Consider the following 25,788-nt stretch of genomic DNA (forward strand, 5'->3'; position numbering starts at 1 on the left):
TCATATAGTATGAGAATATTGAGAATTGATGAGCCCATTTATACATTGTCACTTCTTCCTGAATGACTCTGACATTCATTAGACACATTCATTCCTTTGCTCACTGGTTCATTCACTTTGATGCTTTCTATGTCAGACATGCTATTTTATGAGCTCACATACTTTGTGTGAGAGGCCTGCAGACAGGAGATTTCCACCACAACCGAGACTCATGCATTAAAAATAGAACTCTTTGACTTATTGTGTTCATCTGGTAAGAAAATTGTTTTGGGGAAAACTGGAAGGGGGTGTGGTGATGTCGTGGTTGTTTTCTCTTGTGGCTTTATCTTCCTGTTCTGTTTCTAGTTTTCTATGTTTGTTGTTGGTTCAAAGAACATTTTTATAAAATGTGTTTAGGCACCAGGAGAGAGATACTGAGTTGAGCCTTCATTTCTCTTACTCTCAGTTCCTTGGCTTCCTTTGATGTGGGTAGGAGGCAGACCACACTCTTTTGAGTTTTAAAAAGAAGAAACACAAAGGACATTTATTAATAGCTCTTTTTTTCCATGTATTTTTAATCGCATTTTATGAGTTATATGTGGATTTCTTCCTCCATTGTTTGAAGTGCTCTCTTTAGTAGCATGTAAACAACAGTTCTTTAGCATTGGAGTTTGTCCTATTTATTGTGTAATTTTACACTGAAAAAAAAATTTAATTCTAATTCAGATTATTTTAAGGTGAAAAGTAGGTTTCAAGCATTTGTGTTGGTCATTTAGTGTCATCCAAGACTATTTCTTTTACTAGGCTTACCTGTGGTTGAATTCTTGTGATTTACCTCTTTATTTAATACATAAAAGCAAGTTAGTGATATAAAGAAAAGTCAATAAAAGTTCTAAAAAGAGTGTAAGCTTATCTATTCAAAGCAGGAAATGGAAGCAAGTTCATCTATTTGGTATGTATATATTCACTGATTCTTATTTGCCAGGTGGTGTTCTAGGTGTTTGGGAGACATCAGGGAATAAAACAGACAAAAATCCCTGCTCTTGTAGCACTTAGAGCAACAAGCTTACATTGCCTAAACTATTGTCTATTCTATGTTTAGTTGTAGTGTACACAAAATCCAAGTTTAGCACTACAGAAGAACAAGAAATTAAAAGGATTTCAAACTGCCAGGGAAGGGCAGCTGTTCCTCAGTGTTTAGTTGTAATCTTTTGTTTGTATTTTAACACGGACTATAAGTAATGTAGTTCAGATTCTGTTTTTTTTTTATTTCAAGGGCAGATTCTTTTCAACTGTGAGTTTTATGCTCAGATTTTATACCATGTAATGATTCTCATAATTCTTCATGATTACCACCTTCCGACATCTAACATTCTGATACATAGTTGATAAATTAATACCACACCTCATTTCATAAGGATGTGAGCCTGCTCACACCAAATAAATGATGACTTTCTTTTATTTGCAAGGCAGAGTCTAAAATTAATCGTGAGCACTTAATGAGGGTATGCCACTTTCATAGGAAACAAAAGCATGTCAGAGAATTTTCTCATTTGCTTTTCCAGTACATGATCATAGACTCATAGAGATGGAAAGAACCTTACAATCAGCTGCCTCATGTAGTGGAGGAAGAAATTGAGGCTAAAAGGGGTTTGGTGACTTGCCTAAAGGTACACTGTTAGTCATGGTGGACTTGAACTTGAACTTCTGCCCCTGTGCTGCTGTCCCTATACTGTTCTGTCTCAGATAATAATACTTTACAATGTCTTTTCCATATATTGCCTGTTTGAGCCCTGTGTCAACCTTATGGGATAAACAAGGCAGGTAGTTTTATGTCCACCTGCAAATGAAGAGATTAAGGACTCTAAAAGTCTTAGTGACTTACTTGAGGACACAGTAGCAAATCTGACACTTGAATTTACTTCTTGGACTTCAATTTCAAGGCTCTTTCCATTATTATGACTTTTTAAAAAGTATAGACAAAGCTAAGATAAATATAGCTTCTATGGATTCCACTAAATAAGATAGAAAAATTATCTTTCATTGTGACAGGAATTCGTATGCAACCCTATGTGTTTACCAAATTATCTGTTGATTTTTATTTACTCTTTTCAGTTGAATAAATAGAATTCAGTGAAATTTTCCAAAACAGGTACATTTTTCTTGAAATTTTTTTTAGTTGTCAATATGAGGTAGAATCCATTCTAGTTCTTTCAGCCACTATGACTTAGTCACCCAGATTTGTGTGCAAAATAAATAGCATAACACCATCCTTAAGTGAATAAGTGCCTTTATTCTCACAAGCTGAATATAGGAGAGACTTGAAGAGGATTAACAACTAATAGTAAACTGGTATAGATATACCATAGTTTTTGATCTGTATCTGTTTTTGAGAAAACCACACTTACAGACTGGAGAAGGCCATAATTTTGTGCCTATTTTTATTCTTTTTAACTATCCTATCGCTTGCAACTTTAGTAATGATCTGCAGAATATTTTCTAACTATGAATTGCATCCTTGGTTAAGAGTATTCCATCTTTTCCAAGAGATTTTATTCTGGCAGTCAGTATTACTTAATTAGTAGCATAGCATGATTATATCTACATCTATATCTCTATATGTATAATATATGTAACATATGGTATATTTTAATTAGGAGAAGACCTTTGTCTTTAAGTTCTTTTACCATTATATATTTTTAAAAATATTTCAGTCCAGCATTTTTCTTTCTTTAAACAAAAAGTGATAAGGTGAAGAACACAGACAAATAATATTGCACATTGTAATTGGTATGTATAAATCCAAGCAGTCATTCAAACATAAATTAATCAATGGCTATTTTTTTAAGTTACAAGTGGTCTCTGCACTGTTGGTTAATGGTCATTGGGAAGTGTCATGAAAAATGGGAGCTAAATAATCACTGTGTTTTAGAGTATTAAAATATAGTATCATAAATTTTAGGCTAACAAATATATAGGCAAAGAGAGCTATTCATTTTATTTATGATTTTATTATTTATTATACACAAATATACATATACATGTGATAGATATACTAGAGTCACATGTTTTCTGGCCCTTCAACTTTTAATAGAGAGCTCAGTTTATTTAAGAATATTGAATTCAAATGTACAATTTTTATTAGTCGATTATAGCTCTGTAAAGCTGAAAAAAATAATGTTGATTCAAGAATTGAGTTTTCCTCTTTATATTCAAAGCTTTATATTTCCTCTTTATATTCAAAGCTCCTCTTTATATTCAAAATAAAGAGTTTTTAATAAAGTGAATATTTGAAATATTCAGCCTGTGGAAGGACAGGTTTTATCCTAATAGTTCCCTCTTCTATGTGGTGAGTTCTTTCAAATAAACTTATTGGACCTGGCTGTGCAGGCCTAACATTTGCCTCCCCTTTTCCTACTTTTTCTGGACTCATCATCTATCCTTGTATCAGCACATCTTTAAAAAATATTTTCAGATTTCAGGTACAATCAAGTTTGTAGACCATAGAGTCACTCTATCTAATTATGGTGACTATATTTGTCTTCCATGAAAAAGAAACACTAAGGGCAAACTCCATGTACTGATGACAGTAATTACTGCAGGGCTTCAGAAGAAAACTCTCGAAAATTTAAAATAGTGAGACAAGGGATCATAGTCCAGATGGAACTTGAGCTGAACCTTGTAGGATAGCTCAGATCTGGGTAAGTGAGTTGGGAAGAACAGACAGATTCCAGAGAAGCACACAACATAAATCAAGACAAGGAGAGGGAAATTATTAAGCATTTGTGACAAAAAATGAAAATGTACATTTGGACCGAGTCACTAAGATATATACTAAATTCTATATTCCATGGGGATACTAGACTTTGTTCAGGATTTATAAAGGAAATCCACCTTGTCAAAGGTATAAAAGGTTGATAAATTAGAGATAAAAAGGTTGATAACTTGGAGAGAGCTGCTATTGATTTGTGGGTTCCCCCACTATGGTGGGGTGCCTGCACCTTAATGACCACTCAGAGAAGGTAATCAATGTTCCCTGCAGTACGGGGCTAGCTGTAGACTCATGTCCGACCCTCCCCTGAGAAATGAAGGAAGGAAGGGATGACAACAGAAAGAGGTTTCTGGAGTGGAGATTCTGTATTCCAGGAGTTTATAGGGGCAGAGATTATTTAATCGTTTCTCCTGGAGGTGGGACATTTCTGCAGGAGAGCTAGTGGGGAGTTGTTTTTCGACCCTGTCCAGAAAAGACCAGAGGGAGAAGTTCTGAGAACTGTCAGCTTTTCAGGAGACAAAGAGGTCATGGATACTCTGAATGGAGAGATCTATTCACCTCTGCCAAGGTAGCTTCAGATTAGAGGTTAGGATCTTTCTCCAAAAAAGCCATGAAAGCACCTAAAGAGAAAGAGAGTTTTGAACAACTTACCAGGCCAAAGATCCTTATGGCAGAGCCTGCCAAGGAAGAACCTGCCTGGCCCGCTCTCTTCCCCCGTCCCCACTTGCCTCAATCCTGCATGGTTCAGAGATTTGAATTAGCAAGATGAGGGAGGAGGAGAAGAGCTAGATGAGAAGAGAGAGAAGAAGCCAACTATTTCTGACCTGCAGCATGTGCCTCAATGAACTTTAAAGAAAGTTTAGAGTTTGGATTATTGTATGGCCCTTTATAGTTTAATTATAATCATGAGTCACTTATCCACAACGATGCATTTGGAAAAATGCATCCTTAGGCAATTTTGTCTTTGTGTAAACGTCATGGTGTGTACCTACTTACTCAAACCTAGGTGACATAGCCATCTACACACCTAGGCCTATTGCTCTTAGGCTACAAACCTATATGGTGTGTTTCTGTCCTGAATACTGTAGGCAGTTGTAACACAATGGTAAAGATTTGTGTCTCTAAACATATCTGAACATAGAAAAAGTACAGTAAAAATATGGTATAAAAAGATGAAAAATGGCATACCTATATAGGGCATTTCCCATGAATGGAGCTTGTAGGACTGGAAGTTGCTCTGCGTGAGTCTGTGAGTGGTGAGTGAATGTGAAGGCCTTGGGTATTACTATATACTACTGTGGACTTTATAAACATTTAGGCTACACTAAGTTTATTTTAAAACACTTCTTTATATCTTTATTCTATAAGCTTTTTCCTTTTTTAAAATTTTATTTTATTTTTTAAACTTTGTTATTAAAACTCAGACATAAACACACACACAAGCCTAGGCCTACACAAGGTCCTGATCATCAATATCACTGTCTTCCACCTCCACATCTTGTCCCACTGGAAGGTCTTCAGGGGCAATAACATGCATGGAGCTGTCACCTCCTATGATAACAATGTCTTCTTCTGGAATACTTCCTGAAGGACCTGCCTGAGGCTGTTTTAATTAATTATTAATTAAAGATTAATAAAAGATTAATTAACAATTAATCTTTTTTAATAAGTAGAGGGAAACTCTAAAATAACAATAAAAAGTATAGTATAATAAGTACATAACCCAGTAACATAGTCATTTATTATCATTATCAAGTATTATGTACCATACTTGATGTATGTGCTGTATTTTTGTATGCCTGGCAACTTAGTAGGTTTGTTTACACCAACAGTCCCCCAACCATATGAGTAATGCCTCACACTGTGATGTTATGACAGCTGTGACATCACTAAACAATAGGGATTCTTCAGGTCTATTATAATCTTATGGGATCATTGTCATAAATGTGGCCCATCATTGACCAAAACGTTGTTATGCTATACATGACTGTATTCAATTGAGACTGTTTTGTGACTGAAAGTAACAGAAAGAATTTCAATTGGTTGATAGTGATTGTAGAAGTCATCAGAGCTTCTTGAATTTTCACTTAGGGGTAGGGGAAAAACAGTTGCACAAAATAAATTTAAATGGGGAACATTTACAAAGAAGACAGGTAAAGAAATCTTTATGTGGACGCCTGACCCTTTTGAAAGGGCAATTAGATTCCAGATTCGAATTGGAATCTGACCTCCTGCAGTTGGAAGGGGTAGCTGCTCATCTCTTCCCAGAAGGTCGAGCTTGTCAAGGGTGGGGATAATGGAAGCTGCTGTTTTTCGTTACCTCAACTTTATTGGGTTAGAGGTGTCCACATTTAGTCTGGTAGGTTGGAGTGACTCGTGGGGAGGATGGCATTAGGTAAGACTAGAACTCCTTGCAAGTCCATATAGAAAACAAAAGGCTAATGAAACTGATAACAAAATAAACCTTTTATTTCTAGACAAACATGGAGTCCTTCCCAGCTTGTGTGTGTGTGTGTGTGTGTGTGTGTGTGTGTGTGTGTAGTTAGTTCACTCTATACTCAGGTAAGTTGGAAGTACCTAATTATAACTGTGATTAAATTGCCTAATATGCATAACTCACAGAAACAGCAAAATACCTGAAAGCAGTGAATGCCTGCATTTAGAGGTTAAATATTTTAAATAGTTGAAACTGTTGTTTAAAAAGGAAGGCACCCATTTGGAAGAAACTACTTATCAAGGCAGTATTATCAACTTTTTAAACCTATATCATCTCAGTGCGTTCATTTATACTGTTCCAAATGTTTTTGTAGTTTTATTTATTATAGCTGCATTCTTTTTCTGTAATTTGTAAACATATTCAAATGACAGGAATTTGAATATGTTTTCCACATTATATAGTCACCTCTTAATTTTACCCACACCCCTCCTTTTTACCCTCCCACTGAAAACCTGTAGCATAATTACTTATTAGCCTTTCTTGACAAGATTGCTGTTTTTCGGGACATACTTTATTGGAGTCCCTTAAAAGTCTTTCCTTCCATTTTCCTTTTCCTTCTCTGTTGTCCATTATTTCCCGAATCCTCAGCTTCACTTTGGTCATGCTGAGTGGAAGAAACCCATCACAAATGCCAGTTTCTACACTAAGTTTTCACCAGTAGAGGCTGTTTTCTCAGCCATAGTGTTTGGGTGAACAAACCGGAAGTAGAACCTCGTGCAGACATGTCCAGGAGGGGCTGCTCTTCCTGAGCCTCTGGCTGTCCCTTCTTTTTCTGCATTTTCCCTGAGGTCTGAATTCTCAAATAATTTCCTAAATTTTGTGCTTTTGTAAAGCTTGTAGTTTTAATGGACACTAACCTGTTACTTTTGGTGAAAATAAAGATTAAAAATAATAATAAAAGAATATTCTGACATTTGTTACCTAACGTTAGTATTGGTAAATTTACTTTCCAATATACAAAATATATGTGATGATATATTTTGTGACGAGATTGATGGTTAAAAAATAGGTAGTAAGTATTGCCTGGAAATCAAAATTACAAAATGCCTTAAGTTTTTCTAATTAAATTCTGGATTTTGCTTACATATAGATGTATAAATGTTTGCAGTGCAGGTTTTAAATTCGACATTCAGAGTGACTTTAGAATAAAAATAAATATCTGTGATTTAGAAGAGATCAACTAGCAGGGATTTAGCATTACTCTTACAGATGTAATGTCACTTTAAGCCAAAGTATTTATTTCTGTTTTGTGTGTTTGCTGACCAGTGTGTGCATATGACTCACATCAGCCTCAGAAAGTAGACAGTTGGCAAAACACAGATACACAATTTCACCCTCAAGTTAAAAAAACAAAAAAACCCAAACCATGGATTTTCACTAACTGTCTTTTAATTACGTAAGTTACTTCTCCATGGAGAAATGTTTTCAAATGATTTATTTAAATGTTTCTGGTGCTGGATATTAAGCATATAAACTAAGTTGTAGAATATGATGAAATTTTTCCTGTTAAGGTAATTAAAGTCAAGGAAATTCAGAGTGAAAAGTCACTGGGCTAAGAATAATGTTTTCAGAAAGTTATTTAACACTTGCCATATGCGCAATGCTATTCTTTCTTTACTCCTGTCATGTCATCTGAGTTCCTCAAGAACTCCATAAAGTAGATGCCATTAGTTTCCTTATAATTCAGATGAACAAGCAAATGCAGAGAGAAGTCAGTGATATGTCTCATGTGACATTGTTAGCTGGAGCAGCCAGGATCTGCTCACCATATCAACAATGTAAAACTTCAAATTAGCAGATTCCAGATTCTCACATAGAACCAAGACTGTTGGGAAGAAATTAACAAAAGTGGCATTTTTATGTGTCATCATCTCACAGAGATTTTATTTCTGGAGTTAGCTGTGCCCCTTCTAATTTTTATGTTTGTAAAACTCCACAATAAAATTAGCCTTCTGGTTTATTATTCAAATAGTATTCATCAACTATCTTTTTGTTTATTTTCTTGGAAGTAATCATAACAACACAATGAAATCAGCATTTAGTTATAATTTTCACCAAAAAAATGAAAGCAAAATGCATGAGTTTCTCCATAAAGGCTATGATTTCCCTTAGCTGTTAAATCCTACGTATAAAAGAATAATGGTAATAGAAACATGGGTTTATTGAGCACATCTGCCTCATTTTTTGAGAATAATAGTTCACGTTCATTGTCACAAATCTTCCTATGAAGCAAGGAGGAGGCAGAAATAAGCTGCTTTGGAAGAGACAGAGATAGAGAGACACAGTCTATAAATCATAATGAGTACTGTTAAATAATATTTATAGGAGGTCATTGGTTTGGACTGAGTTCTTGCACAAGGCCCAATAGACCAAACCAAAATGGAGTCACTCATTCTGAAGTTTCAGGGCCACAATGGTGAAATGCAGTTGTTTATCTGCCCTTCCAAGAAATCAGGAGAAAGAAAAAGATAATAGCCAAATCCCCAAACAGGCCAGTTGTAGTCAGCATGATAAGGAAGTCCTCTCTGGGTTAACCTTTATAAGAAAAGAATTGTGAAAGGCCCAATCTGCTTTTTGTTCTCTGTTTCTACTTTTCTCAGCCCTTTTACATCTATAAAGGCAACTTCATAGACTCTTCATAGACTCATGAGAACAAGCTGTGCCCAATTCTAGAATTGCAAATAAAAACCAATCAAGGGGCTGGGCGTGGTGGCTCACGCCTGTAATCCTAGCACTCTGGGAGGCCGAGGCGGGCGGATTGCTCAAGGTCAGGAGTTCAAAACCAGCCTGAGCGAGACCCCGTCTCTACCATAAAAATAGAAAGAAATTAATTGGCCAACTAATATATATATATATAAAAATCAGCCGGGCATGGTGGCTTGTGCCTGTAGTCCCAGCTACTCGGGAGGCTGAGGCAGGAGGATCGCTTGAGCCCAGGAGTTTGAGGTTGCTGTGAGCTAGGCTGATGCCACGGCACTCACTCTAGCCTAGGCAAGAAAGCGAGACTCTGTCTCAAAAAAAAAAAAAAAAAAAAAAAAAAAACCAATCAAGGCCGGGCGCGGTGGCTCACGCCTGTAATCCTAGCTCTCTGGGAGGCCGAGGTGGCACTCACTCTAGCCTGGGCAACAAAGTGAGACTCTGTCTCAAAAAAAAAAAAAAAAAAAACCAAAAAAAAAAAAAACCAATCAAGGTCTTAAAAAAAATTAACTGTTGTTGTGTCTTTTGACAATATTTATTGGGCATTTACTATGTGCTGGAAGCTTTTCTAAGTACTTTACCTATGTTGACTCATTTGACTGCTATGCCAGATCTTTGACATAGGAGCTATTGTCATCCTCGTTTTATAAACGAGTGAATTAATTCAAAGCAGATAAACATGACCTCTCTTGACAGTTGTTCATATCCTTTCGTATTTTCCAATGCACATATTTCTGTGTGTGCACACATACAGTATCTGTGTGTTTATACTTATACTTTCCATATTGTTCTATAATCTCACATTCTCACTTGGCAGGATTTCATGAATCTATCTTTCATATTAAATAGAGATATACCATCATTTTTAAAATATTTATCCAGTGTGATGATTAATTTTATGTGTTCACTTGACTGTTCAACAACATGGCCAGATATCTGATTAAACATTATTTTGGGGTCTGTGTCCATGAGGGCATAGATATCCAGATGAGATTAGCTTTTGAACTGGTGGATGGAGTAAAGCAGACCATGTAATTCACTGAGGGCCTAAACAAAATAAAAAGGTTGGGGAAGGTTGAATTTATTCTCTGCCTGACTGTTTGAACTGGGACATTGATCTTCTCCTGCCCTGGGTGCTCCTGGTTCTCAGCCTTCAGACCTTACTAGAATCTACACCATTGGCTCTCTGGCCATCAGGCCCTCAACCATGCCACCAGCTTTCTTGGGTCTCCAGCTTGCAGATGACGGATCATGGGACTTCTCAGCTTTCATAATCTCAGCCAATTCCTTCCAGCAATCCTATCTGTCTATCTATGTATCTATTCTATTGGCTTGTTTCTTTGGAGAATCCTGGTTAATATATGCAGTACTAACATTTTCTAACACAATAGTTTATATTATAGATTCACTTTTGCAACTTGTTTTTCACATAAAATGTATTAATAGCATGTAAAATCTTTCTACATGAAAATATGTATATTTTCTTTATTCTTTTTTGATCCTACATTTTGCTCTATTGTATTAATACACCACAATAGATTGAACCATTCATTCTTTTCTTGATGGATATTAAGGTCATTTGCAAGATGGTAAAGTACATGCTGTTCATTTATTTCTGTGTACTTGTGCAAGTGTAGGGTAGATTTCTAGATTATTGAATATGAACAATTGAAAGTTTGATAAGTATTGCCAAAATGCCTTTTGGAGAATATACATAAATACCACATCCTTTATTAACCCCGGGTATTATTATCACTTACATATTTTAAGAAACATTAAAAGTAAAAATAAGAGGTAATTGTTTTAATTTTGCATTTCCATTTTTATTATGAGTTTAAGCATTATTAGGTTTATTAACATTTTATTCTTTCTTATCTAAAATACCTGTGTTTATCCATTACTAACCAACTTTCAGGTTACTTGACTTTAAATCTTGATTGCAGAACTCTGTTTATGATGGATACTAAATTGTTGTTTGTATATTTTCAGAATGTTGTCTTTTAATTTTATTTAAAAATCATTGAGTAACTTAATGAATAAACAAATAGATGATAAAAGAGATAATAACTGATAATTAAAGTACAATGTGTTAAATTTATAATAAGCATATATACCCTGGGCACTGTGGGATCATAGAAGAGTAGTATGTAGAGAAGGCCAACTGCACCAGGCAAGACTTGAGCCATGCTTTATGGTATGACTAGAAATCATTAGGTCGAAGAAGATGAAGAAGTTGTTCTGGCAAGAGGATGCAGCAATCTGAATAGAAAAAAGCGAGGTCTATTCTGGAAATTATAGGTAGTTCACTTTGCCTAGAGTGAAAGGTCAGGAGATGGGGCTACAGAGAGGGTGGGGAGTCAACTTATGAATGGCGTGCATTTGAACTTTACCATGAAAACATGGGAGGCAATAATATGTCAAGATTTGGATTTCAAGACTATCCTAACACAAGTATGAAAAATGGTTCTGAAGGAGTCAGTCTGGAGGCAGGAAGACCAGGTTGTATCTAGTTGAGGAAGACTAATTTAATTTTTTCATTATGATAATCATCAAGGGGGAAAAATGACAATTTTCAAAATTTCTCTATAATTGAAATTGAGTTACCCCTGGAAGAATATATACCTAGGGAGTACAGATGGTTGGGGGTAAGGGGACTTTTCATTTTCTTCTGTAGACATATTTGTATTATTTGAGTTTTATTTTTTTCAATCAAACATTGACTTTAATAATAAAACAATAATTTTTTTAAAAACTGCACCAATAACAGATGGGAAAGATCTGCCTATTTCTAAGTCAGATCGCTTGTGTTACAAGTATTTAGTACTTTTGTGAACCACCAAATCAGTATGAACCCAAATTTTAATATGATTGCTAATAGCTACTGTAATAATATAGTTGGTTACATTAGTATTTTGTAGTATTCTAATAAAGAGTTTTTATGCCTTGCTTTTTAATAGTCAGATTGTATCTGTATTCACTTTGGGTGTCAAAACTGAGATCAATTTGGAGCACGTTTGGAAAAAAGGAACCATCAAGGAAATGACTTAAAATCATGTTAGATAAGTAACTATTAAAGAAAATGGTAGTAGGTATATCTCACATCGTCACATTGTACACCTCAAATGAACATGATTTTATTTGTCAATTACACCCCCCTTCAATAAATCTGGGAGGAAAAAAGAAAATGGAGATGTTGTGTTTGGAGCCAGGTCAGGCAAGACATTTGACGTCAGTTGATGATGTATCGTGTCAAAGAGAAATGCGACATATTTCATTAAACTTCTAGGCGAAATAGAAAGAAGTAACTGAAATTATAAGAGGGCAGATTTTGACTTAAAAAAGAAAGAAATCAAGTGGTATATCCTTTTTTATGCCTAGAATCTTATATTCCTGATGTTTTTTTTTTGCCAGTTTCTCATTAACTGGTAAAGACTACACTATCCCTTCATTTAACTAATTATTATTATGGCCAGTAGCACCATGACAGTTTCCATAAAGCTCAGCCATGTTTATTGGATGTAAATTCATTTAATAAGTTTGCAATAATTTTCTTTCATATTAAACAAAACTAACAGGTTCATTTCTTAAGTTGGTTATGTTAGATCTATTTTCATGTTTTCAAACTAGTACCTTAAAGGGTAGTGTTAACAATAATAAACAATTAGCTTTGTCATCATTACTGACTTAACTAGAAACACCTCCTCTCTCACACACTCTACCTGCATAAGCTTAACTTGCCACTTTTGTTCCCATGGTCTTCACATTTACTGAAGTTTTCTCACACACAGCTATTGCATTCTATTCTCACCAACAAAGGTGGAGTGGAATCAGTTGAAAAATAGAGCTATCCTATATGGTCTATTTCAAGGCCTATATTAAATACTTCAGAAGATAAAATTTAGTTTCATCCTATAGCCTTGGGATTCTGGTAACCCTACAACCCCATGTTACCCATGTTCAAATACAATAGACTATAGGATATACTTTGTTATTCTGTCATCTTAGGCTGTTGATATGGTAATAAGGCCCAAAAAAGGCAACACAATTTACATTTTTCTTGTGACTTGGTATACTTCCAAGATGTCTAATATTTAAGCTCTAGGAGAATACTGCATACCTGACAGAATTTGGACTATGATTTTGCAAATATGATCAAGTTCTTGAGTTGGAAAATGGATGTGTCAGTTGGGGTTCTCCAGAGAAACACAACTAATATGATGCGTATGTGTGTGTGAATGTGTACACACACAAAGACACACACATTTATAGATATGTGAAGAGATTTATTATAAGGAATTGGCTCGTGCAAGTATTGAGGCTGGCAAATCCCAAGATCTGCAAGATGAATCAGCAAATTGAACCCAGGAGAGCTGATGGTGTAGTTCTAATTTGAGTCTGAAGGCCTAAGAGCCAGGAGAACCAATGATGAATTTCCAGACTGAAGACTGGAAGCTCAAGCCCCAGGAAGAGCCAGTGTTTTAGTTTGAGTCTGAGAGCAGGATTAAAAAACAAAACAAAACAATGTCCCAGTTTGAAGGCAGGAGAAATGCTTACTCAGGAGAGGGTCAGCTTTTTTATTCTATTTAGGCCTTCAACTGATTGGATGAAGCCCTCCCACATTAGGGAGGACAATCTTCTTATTTCAGTCTACATATTTAAATGTTAATCCCATCCAAAAATGCCCTCACAGACATACACAGAATAATGTTCTATCAAATATCTGGCCAACCCATGGCTCAGTTAAGTTGATACATAAAACTGAAAATCACAGTAGAATTAATAGATCAGATGTTACTATTGCTCGTCAGCATTTCTTACATGTTATCTGTTTATTAATTCTTTCTTTCCCTTATTCAGGAATTATTTACCTAACATCAACTCTTAGTCACTTGGAGTCCACTACACTTGTGTTGATGGTCTGTGCGCGAGATGGTGGTGGGCTCACAGCTGTCGTTAATGCCGATGTCACTATACACATTCTCCAGACGATTCTGGCGCCTGCTGAATTTGAAAGGCCTAAGTATACTTTCTCCATTTATGAAGATGTGCCTGAAGACAGTATTGTTGGGACAGTGAAAGCAAGCGAGCCCTTGAGTGAGTGTTTGTTTCTTACGCTGCAGCAGAGTCCATCATCAGAACATTTCCTGTGTTCTCTTAGGCTGTGCAATCTGGCTTGAGTAATTCTTTCCTTCTCTCCTTGCAAGACAAATGCAGGGCGATAGCACACCTGTGGCTTGCTCTTTGTTCTTTCAACATTCCACAATTTATATTTCTGATCACAAAGCTAATGGATATTTTTTAAAGAAAGTTGAAAACAATGCAGAATAATTATAAGGCATATAGTATGTGTCTCCTATAACCCCCTCACCGAAAATCACACACACACTTTTAAATTGCCTCAACTTCTGCGGAGGGCATTTGCCCTTCATAGGTAGATATCACAGAGAAACATCAACATAAACTTAACTTGGCTTCCCCAACTATATAAAAAAGATAGCCAAGTTAGGTTCTGAGTATCTTTCCCTTTTATCTAGGAAGAATGAAGGGAGACAGTGAAACCTGTGGCTTGCTTTTGTCCGTTGGACATTCTCTGTGTCTGCCAAATAATCTCAAACCATGTGTCCACTTCTCAACAGTCTTGGAAAGCTTAGGAAGAAGTAAAACATTGCACAGTATTCTCCACAGATGCAGTGTATGTAGTCATGCATCCTTAACAACAGGAAACATTCTGAGAAATACGCCCTTAGGTGATTTCATCATTGTTCAGATCCCACCGAGTGGGCTTACCACAAACCTAGACGGTATAGCCTACTACACATCTGGGCTATAGCCCATTGCTCCTATGCTACAAACCCGTACAACGTGTTATGTACTGAATACTTTAGGCCATTGTAACACAGTGGTAAATATTTGTGCATCTAAACATAAAAGAGATACAGTAAAGATATGGTATTGTACTCTTATGGGACCAACATGGTATATGTGGTCCATCACTAACTGAACTGTCATTATGTGGCACATGGCTGTATTAATATTTCCAGCTTCAGCGTTTCCAGTTGGTACATTCCTTTGGCATGCCGTGATTGCTGTCTCTCTCTTTTCAGACTCCTCAGAACCAATCTTTTACAGAATTTCTTCTGGCAATCTGGACGGAAAGTTCTCGATTCACCCGTGGCTGGGCACGATTCGCACCCAGAAGCCTCTGGATCACGAAACGCAGCCCGTGGCTGTGCTCACGGTGCAGGCGCAGCTCGGCAGCTCTGCGGCCTGCAGCAGCACGGAGGTCAACATCACGGTCATCGACGTCAATGACAACCACCCCGTGTTCCTCACGGCCTCCGAAGAGATCAGAATACCGCACGCCACTCCGCCTGGCACAGCCTTGTACCTCGCGCGTGCGGAGGACAGAGACAGTGGGCGGAACGGGTTCATCCGATATGCCATCGCCAGCCAGCATCCCAGGGTCTTCACCATCGACCGGGGTCTGGGTGTGCTGTACCTCAATGCCAGCCTGGGAGGCGACGCGCCGCAGAAGCACGTGCTGACGCTCGTGGCCGAGGACCTGGGCGTTCCTCCTCGGGCATCCCTGCTGGCCCTGACAGTAGTTGTCGAAAAACAAGAACAAAGCCCATCCCTGACTTTTGGACACCTAGTCTATCAAGTGGAAGCGAGCGAGTCGCTCGCACCGACGACACAAATCCTACAGACGCAGGCCCGCGCGCTTGGCCCACGGCGCGCCACCGCGCGGCCAATGTACTGGCTGGAACCCGGCGTGCACGCCGCCGTGTTCGGAATCCGCCCTGACACGGGCTGGATTTATCTGCGGCGACAGCTCGACTACGAATCCACACAAACACACAATTTTAGAGTGTTTGCCCGGATCCCAGAGGACAGATTGCTGCAAAATGTGAGCACTTCAGTCATTGTTCATGTCCTGGATGAGAATGACAATTCCCCTACCTTCTTGCATGATGTGTTGTTTTTGAAAGTTGAAGAGAGCCCGGTTCCCCAAGGGGTAATAGGCAGAATTACAGCTATTGACGCAGACTCTGGGAAGAATGGACAGCTATTATATTTCCTTTTGTCTGATGGAAAATTCTTCAAGATGAATCCTAATACAGGTAGCATTTTGTATCTTCCACTCTTTTCTTTTAAAATCAGGATCGAGACAACTCGAATCTTTAGGTATAGCATTAGTGCAAACATACAATTAAAATAACTGTTTTTAATAAATACAGTATTTGATATAGTAGTGTGAGATTTTAAAGTGAAGTAAAAATTGGAATAGAATTTCACCTATAATGATTCCCACTTCTCTTGCCTCATACCTATATATTGCCAGTATATGGTTCTTATTCTGAATTAAAGCGATCGTCTGAACTGTATTGAATACATCTTTATGTAAAGGCTAATTTTTTTCACCAACCATTCTCTTTCACTTGTAGGCTTTTAAAATATGTCAAAACATACTTTACAAAATCTATATGCCATTGATGCAAGACTAGAAATCAATCCATTAGTTAAGATTTCAAAATCACTCTAGGAATATCTGTTCCCATTCTTGGCAAGGGAACCAGGGGGAAAAGGAGAATAATTACAGTGGATTTTTTTGAAGTTTTAATTAAGAAATTAAATATTGAAAGTCATTATAGTTTAAATTATATAAATTTACAAGGATATTATTTAATCCCTACAATGAACTATGTTCATACTTTAAGTACATAGCTGGGAAAACTGAGACTCAGCTAAAGTATCATGCCCAAGGTCATGCAGCGAGTAGGAGATAAGGGGAGGCCACCTCTTTGTACAGCCCAGGAGGCACCATCTGTGTTATAACCTGTGCAAACGGTGCCACTGCCCTTTGGTGGGACAGAATTTGAACTCAGTTCATATTAACTTCAACCTTTTGCTCTAAAGGCCCTGCTATGTGAATTAGGAGAATGTGGCCCTTCCTCAACAGATGGAGCTTTTCAGCAGGGCACATGGCTTGCCAAGAAGGGCACAATCTGCATTTCTGTTCCCATTCACTCCCTAAGCCGGGACCCCTTCTGCAGGAAACAAACCATGCAGGTATACAGGATGGCCCTGCTTGTTCTTACTTCCATGTGGCTACGTAGTTTTCTAGGTCTTCTATTTTACTTGGTGACTTTTTTTTTTTAATGTTCATACTACAATCAGTCCCCCAATGATTTTCCCTCTTTTACAATTAATCTAGCCCCTAGATTTATTCCTAATTTGTTGTATGGCTTTAAGCAAGTAACTTAAGCTCAGAGCTCAGTTTCCTTACTATGAATAGAAGAGATCATTCCTGACATGCTCTGTGTCATGCTCTGAGAGGCAAAGAGATGAAGTGTGTGAAGAGGCTTGAGAGACTGTGTGCTTGTCAACCGTTCCTACCCCCAGGAACAGTGTGGCAAGGCAGGGTGGGGGTGTCCTCCACAGCCTGGCAGGCACACCCCCCCACAATCCCAGTGCTCCGGGCAGTCTTCCTAGTGACAGGGACCCTAGCTCCCATGAACCCTGCCTTGGTGTCACCCACATCCAGCCCCAGGCTGAGCTGCAGTCTTTTCCACCCCTGACCTCCAAACAGCTGCTGCTTGTCAGTCAGCGTTGGTTCATGAAATAGAAATCTGTTTGCCATTCAGAATTTAAGGTCTTCAGAAGAGAATTACAGTTTGGAACTTTAAAAAATGCAGTTGTGCTGTGATCTTTATTAAAATCTCAGTAAACACTATATAAACAGAGTTTATGCAGTTATAGTAAACACTGCATTTAAGCCCACAAATTCAGCAACTTTACCCAAGTGTGAATTTTCATTCTTGTTCCTCATTTCAGCTTTTTAAAAAAACTCAATGTCATTTTATTTGGATTAAGAGGAAAAAAATTCCTAGCGATAGGAATGTTTGGTGGTAGCAGCTTCATGTTTCTTTCTCACAGGTAAATTTTTTCATGAATGTTGAAGAAGCCAATGCTTGACAGAAAGAGATGAGCTATCAAAGAGAGCACTTGGCTCCCTAAGGCCCTTGGCATTAGGATCTTATGCTTGAATCCATGGCTGACTCATGAGGGAAATTACCAAAGATAGTGCAGTTCTGAGCAAAAATATGTAAAACAAGATTTATAACACATTCAGAGTTATTGAAGAAGTGACTGTCTATCTCCATGCATATATTTCATGAGATAAAAATGAATACATGTATGCATTAAAAATGAACCATTGCCTAAGGAATATTATTTGACCTTCAGGAAGATATTTTTCCATTATTTTAAAATAGTATTAATAACTGTATGTAATAATTACAAAATACTTGTAAATTTATGATTGTACTTGTTCCTGATAGCAGTCCTAGGAGGTAGGCTCAGAGAGGTCGTTACATGTCTAAGATGGCAGAACTGGGACCCAGACCTGGAACTTTTGGTGTCAGAGCTTACAAGATTTCCATTATCTTGTATATCAGCATAAAGAGGGATAAGCAGCAATTTAAAATCTTCTGAATTGTTACTAAGTTTCCTAGAGTTTTAGTCATTTGTTTTTATGAGTTCATGGTTTTTTGTTTTTTGTTTTTAGTTCAAATGGTTGATGGTAGATAATTCAGATTACAAAGAATAACCAATTTGAAGTGGCATTTTCAGGAGCAACTGCAGAAAATTCATTCAACAGTACCATAGAGCCAAACTACTTACTATGTATGTGATCTTGGAAGTCACACTTTGGCTCAAAGCTTTAAGTTTGATTTTGCTTCTGTGACTTGTGTTGGATGTGGTCCATAAGCCAGTATTCTAGAACACAGTGTCTGTGTCTTTTGTTCTACTCTGTGTCCCCAGGCGAGCTGATCAGTTGGGTGGCATTGGATCACGAGCATCAGGTGCACCATGAGATGACTGTGCTAGTGACGGACTGTGGCTCCCCACCGCGAAATGCCACCATGGCGGTTTATGTCTCAGTTACTGACATCAATGATAACAGGCCGTTCTTCCCACAGTATATCCATGGAAAGGAATTGCGTGTCAAGGTTTGTGAAGTAGGCTTGCAATGAAGCTGTAGTATCTTCAGTCATTTGTCTTGAGCACCATCTTGTGGTAAAACATGTGAATTCATCATATCACTGTGGCAAAGCATACATTTCCAGAAGACCTAGAAATTGTGCACATGTTAAAAAAGACATATTTTTAAAAGAGGAGATGGATATATGTGCTTTATGATAATGAATGTAGTCTTGCCCACTTTATATAAGCATAATGGTACCTTAGGATCAGTAATGTTCAAACACAGATTGTTTTTCCAGTAGTGTACCTGCATCTCTTTGTGCAGAGCTTCTTATGAGCAATCGTTATCCATATCTAAGATTAGATATTAGATGTTAAATGTGGGGGGAAAATCTATAGCTCCAAAGGGATGGGTGTACATGCAGAGACTGTAAAAGTTAAGTCGTTCCTTTTGAGCACATGCACAAACTTTTGATTGTATTTGTATTATCTCAACTTTTTCATTTTCACGTTTTTGTATATTTTATAATATACATAATTAGTTATATATTAGTTCATGTGCATAATTAAGAAATAAATATATCTTGGTTGTACTCAGAATTTGGAAGCTACTGCTCCAAAACTATTGAATTGGACATTCAAATTCTGCTCAAATATGCATACTGAATGACTTAAAAAAGGTATTGAGGAACTTAACTTTAAACTGATCTTCCAAAGCCAGATTTAATAAAAAATTCTAACAAAGTGAAGATTATCATATTATCATTATGATTTTTTAATCATATCATTAAAATATTCTGTGGCTTAATTGGGCAATTGGACTCTGAACATGAAGTTGAACTTCACATGTGCATTTCAGTATTCCAGGAAAATCCCTGTTAATTAATGAGCTATGTTGCGCATGAGGTATGTTTCTTGAAATGAAGGTTTATATTTAAGTGTATTTTGGACCATAACAACAACCTTTGAAAAAATGTCCTAAGAAGGTAATGAATGAGAATATGCTAGAATTCTTAAAATACACCCAAATCTAAGACTGTTTAGTTAACTTATTTCCTTTTTTTTTTTTTCAAAATTAGCTCACATGCCCCAAATAATTCATTCAAATTGAGTAAAAGGTTTAATTTGTAAGGAGCATTCTTTTCACAGACTTTTACCCATATAACTTTTATAGGGTAGACATTTGGATTGTATGTGGATTTTAAAACAGTTTACGAATGCTTAGTGTAGTGTCTTCTTTTATTTAAAGGTCCATTGATATTTCTCTTTAAACTTTAGCTGACTCATTTGTAAGCCGTTTGTTTTAATGACAGGTTCTGGAAGGTCAACCAGTAAATATGTTGGTTACAACTGTGTTTGCAAAGGATCTTGATGAAGGAAACAATGCAGAAGTTATATATTCAGTATCTTCAGGTAAGAGTCACTGTTCATAACTGATTAAGAGCTTTTAGAATTTCCTCTTTTATTTATCAAACATTTCCTTCTGGGAAAATACATTCTATTTTGCTTACTCAGAATGTTCTAGTTAACTTGAAAATAATGTCAAATTACAAGCAAAATACATTTGCTATTGTCAAGAATTACTTTAATTTGTTAAAAAGAATTTAAAAGTTTAATGAAAAATCACAGTAGTTTCTGTCCTAAATAGAAACCATCCACTGTAAATGCATAATTTATGGTAATGTGAAGTACAAATTTACTTTATTGAAAGGAAAGTAGTAGTTGGTGGATAAGAAATGGTGTTAAGTATGATTAAGTGTGCCAAGCATCTATGCATCTTTGTGAAGACTTAAGGTCAGAGTAAATCATGTCTAGAAAATGTCACATATGTACAGATGTGTATGTGTATATGGGAACTTTATTGAAATAAGCTTACTTTTATGTTTTCTAATGTGACTAAAAAGGCTTCCTGTTTGTTCCAGTGATTAAATTTAGTTGGCATTATGTTTTGTGCCATTTTAAAAGACATTTGGTGCTTCATCATATTTGACACAAACATAGGAAAGCAAGAGATAACATTGCCCTTACCTGCAGATAATTTGATTGTCTTCATGGAAAACCCAAGAGATGCCAAAGGCAAACCATTGGAATTAAAAAGATAGCAGATTTTCTGGGAACAAGGTCAACATGAAGAGTTCACTAGCATTTTTTAAAAATGTAGCAGTTTTTCAACAATCTCATTCATAATAAGGAATTCACAAAACCATAGGGTGTAGGGGCAGATTTACGGTGAAGCTAACAAGGCTTAGGTTTCAGGGTGTTTTACTTAACACAGGCTCCCCTGGGGAAGTGGGCAATTTATATTTGTAGTATTGTCCTGTTTTTCTTAAGAAAAGCCCCTCAAATTATGTAAGCTTTAAAACTTTCCAGATAGGATCTGACCCTATTAGGAGCATAGGGAAATTTCCAGAAAAACATGTACAAGACTGTTAAGTCGAAAATTACAAAATATGAAGGGCATAATGAAGAACATAAAAGAATGAAATGAAAAGCTGTGTCATGTCATGCTTGGGAAGGCTTGATATCCTAAAGATGACAATTATTAATTCAGCATAATTTCAATCAAAATCTCGGTGAGTTTTTAGTGAAATTTGACAAGCTGATTCTAAAAATCATATGAAGATCAAAAGACAAGGAATAACTAAAACAATGTCCAAAGAATAGGTGAGAAAGTTGCTGTACTAGGTCTTGATTTCTAAAACTTTTGTAAGACACTGTTGTAATTGACTCACTGATTAATAAGTAGACCAGCTGCAGACAGTAGAGATCACCTCACATATTGGGAAATGGCATATAAGAGAGGTGGAAAATAAATGGAGAAAAGATGAACTATGAATATATGATACTGATGTGATTGGTTACCTACATGGAAAAATAAAATTATATCTCTACCTCTCAGCACGTTAAAGATGAGGTTTTTTTTTATAATGTGAAAATTCTTAATTCTTACAAAAGAAAATATGAAACCGTTTATACAGCATTGAGGATAAAGAAGGACTTTTAAAGAAGAAGAAAAGCAGAACTCACAAAGAAATAAGCTATGTTAAAATCTAAAACTCGGCCGGGCGCTGTGGCTCACGCCTGTAATCCTAGCTCTTGGGAGGCCGAGGCGGGCGGATTGCTCAAGGTCAGGAGTTCAAAACCAGCCTGAGCAAGAGCGAGACCCCGTCTCTACTATAAAAATAGAAAGAAATTAATTGGCCAACTGATATATATATAAAAAATTAGCCGGGCATGGTGGCGCATGCCTGTAGTCCCAGCTACCCGGGAGGCTGAGGCAGAAGGATCACTCGAGCCCAGGAGTTTGAGGTTGCTGTGAGCTAGGCTGACGCCACGGCACTCACTCTAGCCTGGGCAACAAAGCGAGACTCTGTCTCAAAAAAAAAAAAAAAAAAAAAAAAAAAAAAAAAATAAAAATAAAATCTAAAACTCTACAAAGATGTCATTGTTTATAATTTTATTAGTCAATTCACAAGTTGGGAGAAGATTGCAACCCATCTAACCAATATAAAATTAGTATTTATATTTTTTAAAGAACTTCTGCAAACCAATAAGAAAAGACAAATAAATAAAAAACTGGACAAAGGATATCAACAGACAATTCAAAGAAAAGAAATAGTAAAAACATTTTAAAACATACTCCTTGGTATAACCACTTTGAAGAACAGTGAAGCAGTATCTGATAAAATTAAGGATTGTTTATGCTATGTCCTTGTAATTCCACTTCTGTTACCCTAGAGTAACTCATATATGTGTGTAATGAGACATGTAACAGGATAGTCATTGAAGCCTTGTCTCAATAGCTTTCACAATACAGTATATTCATGTGGAATATTCTACAATTCTACAGTGAAAACAAGTGCACTAGATCTTTTTACACAGCAACATGAATAAATCTTGAAACCAAATGTAAGTGAAAAAGGCAAGTTACAGAAGATAAAAAGAATTCTTCTTCGACAGTGGTTTTGAGTTCAATTTTCATTGGAAAATTTACAGATTGTTCTTCTCATTATCTCCTTGGTCAGGGCAAGTTCTCCTCCTGTGTCTCTATGCCCATACAAGGCATCCTAATTTATTTACCTGTGAACATTTCAGAATTTCTTTCCAAGTTTCCAGAACAATTGAATTGTGGATTATACAGAGGTAACGAGCCTGCAGAATTCCACACTGGAGGACAGCTGTTCTTTTCTGTTCCTGCTCTCCCCTGCTTCAGACATTCCTTCCCATGCCCAACATCCGTTTTTTTGACCTCCCATTAGTCACCTCTCAACTTTGTCTTTCCATTCTTCTAGCCTATTTCAAATCTGTTCCTAGAGGAGAGGGGGAACTGGCTTTCCAGGCACACATTTAATAATCTTCCTCTCCTTGTTAAGTCAGTTAGTTTAGTAAGATCTTTGTATTTTTTTCCTGTTTTAAAACAGGTATACCATCCTCTCTTCCTATACACACACACACACACACACACAAACACACACACACCATGGGGTACTAATCTGTTATTTAACTAACAGATTTGCTATCTATTTTGATTATATGCATGAGTATGAATTTATGATATATTTTTTTATGTGTGTATTCTCTGTCCACTGAAAAGACCTAGAAATTATAACCACCCCTAACGTCCCACATGTGTTCTTCCAAAACCATTTTCCACCAAAAGGAACCAGGAATCCTTGGAGAAATGGCTGATGCTACATCACAGACAGGAAATATACAAGATGAGTCTGTGCAATTTTGTCATACCAGACACAAAGAAGCTACAAAAGACTATTAGGATCATGTCAAAAAGACTCAACAACGTTGATCCCAATGTTCAGTGACGGGATAATTTGAACCTTGGAAAGGATTTTTATGGCAATACATTGAAAGAAATCTAATATATTTAAATTCAGGCTTAATGATTCTTAAAACAAAAACAAGACAAAATGTTACTTCCTATAGTTGGAGCATTGGAGGACATTAGTGAATCAATCCATCAATCGTTTGTCCTGCCTTTCTTGTAATGAACTGTTCCACTGGGTTACCAAAGGTAAATGAGAGGAAGTTTCTCTTTACTGAAATATTTCAGCTAATAAATGAGGAAGGGATGATAAACCAGAATACAGTACATGTTTAATTTCCCTTACCTGAAATGCTTGGGGCCAGAAGTGTTTTGACTTTCAAATTTTTTTTGATAATATTTGCATATACATAATGAGATCTCTTGGGGATGGGACCCAAGTCTAAACACAAAATTCATTCATGTTTTATGTACACCTTGTACACATAGACTGAAGGTAATTTAATATAATATTTTAAATAATTTTGTGCTCAAAGCAAAGTTTTGACTGTGACCTGTCACATGAGGGCAGGTGTGGAATTTTCCACTTGTGATGTCATGACTGTGTTCAAAAATTTCGGATTTTGTAGCATTTTGAATTTCAGAATTTTGGATTAGGAATGTTCAACCTGTCTTATACTTTGCAATACTTAATGAATCATTAGCGGATCTAGGCTGTCCATGAATGGAGACCAACATCAAAAACAAAAGGCAGCTAGACATGTGCCTCTGAAGGGGAAAACGTCACTTACAAAGCAGTCTTCCGAAACATTGAACCTGAATCTGATCAATTCTCTAGGTCTGACTCCAGACTTAAGTAAAACATGGAGGACAGAGGAACATATTAAGCTACACATTGGAGATTCAATAAGCAAATCTAGACCAGGGGAAGCTTCAGGACATACAACCCAGTTTCTTCAACAAATGAATTTCAAGGACAAAATAAAGAGATGGATGTCTGGAATCCATAGACTGAAGATTTTAGGCACTATATGGATTTTATTTTGATCCTAAATGAGACAAACTAAAAAAAATTTTAAAAGGTCTTTATGAGATGATTGGAAATTTGAAAGCTTACTGGATATTTGCTGATATTAGTGAATCATTATGAATTTTTAAAATATAATATGGTACTGTAATTATGTTAAAATATTCATTATCTTTCAAACATGCATTTTTAAATATATACAGAAGAAATTATATAATTTCTGGAACTTGCTTCAAAAGAAATGGGGAAAGGATATATATAGAAGGGAATGGGGAAGTATATAGAGAGGAAATAAATGAAATAAGATTGGCCATGAATTTATAATTGTTAAAGCTAGATGATGACACATGGAAGTTCATTATCTTATTCTGTCTACTTTTGTTAAATGCTTGAAATTTTTCATAATAAAAGTTTTTAAAAATCTATGTTCTTTGTTTATATTTTTAGTGCCATTTTCCAGAATGTTTCATTCTCTCATAGGGCTCAAGGCAAATAAATCTTCCAAATAATCAGAGATATATTGGATTAATTGACTCTCTTCTCTGCATTGTCAATTAACATTTATTTCTTAATTTTTTCATATGTGTATAGAAGATGGCTCTGATCACTTTAAGGTTGATGCCAACAGTGGGGAAATAAGAACAACCACAATACTTTCATATGATTATAGACCTTCTTATAGAATGACTGTCATTGCCAGTGACCAGGGAGTGCCTCCTCTTCAAGGCCAGGCAGTTATTAATATTCAGGTAATGTCCTTAACATAAAATGTGGAAGGATATTTGGAGGTTTCATTTGACTTTTATACAACTGTATAGAGTGAAGATAAATTCAGCATATAAATACTATTTTTAAGACAGCACTGTACAGACACATTTGCCTTTTTGATATCACTAGAGAAATGATTTAGATCCAAATTACTTTTAAAATTAGCTTTGTATTGTTCTGATAAAATATTCATCACTATATGGTAAACAAAAGGTGTCTTTTCTTACACTTAATCCTAATTGTAAGGACCTGATACACTTGTGGGATGTTTGTATGTAAAC

At 36.4% G+C, this 25,788-nt stretch overlaps 1 protein-coding gene across 1 annotated transcript in view; it reads left to right on the plus strand.

Annotated features, from left to right (window-relative positions):
• LOC105881783 (protocadherin-23) overlaps positions 1–25,788 on the plus strand; it is a 108,589-nt gene that overhangs the window by 22,572 nt on the left and 60,229 nt on the right. The window contains 5 exon segments of the mRNA XM_076010567.1: positions 13,803–14,039; positions 15,050–16,066; positions 18,771–18,958; positions 20,246–20,345; positions 25,331–25,488. Coding sequence (XP_075866682.1) covers positions 13,803–14,039; positions 15,050–16,066; positions 18,771–18,958; positions 20,246–20,345; positions 25,331–25,488 — 1,700 coding nt within the window.

This window comes from Microcebus murinus, chromosome 15 (assembly GCF_040939455.1).
Source record: "Microcebus murinus isolate Inina chromosome 15, M.murinus_Inina_mat1.0, whole genome shotgun sequence".
Lineage (NCBI taxonomy): Eukaryota > Metazoa > Chordata > Mammalia > Primates > Cheirogaleidae > Microcebus > Microcebus murinus.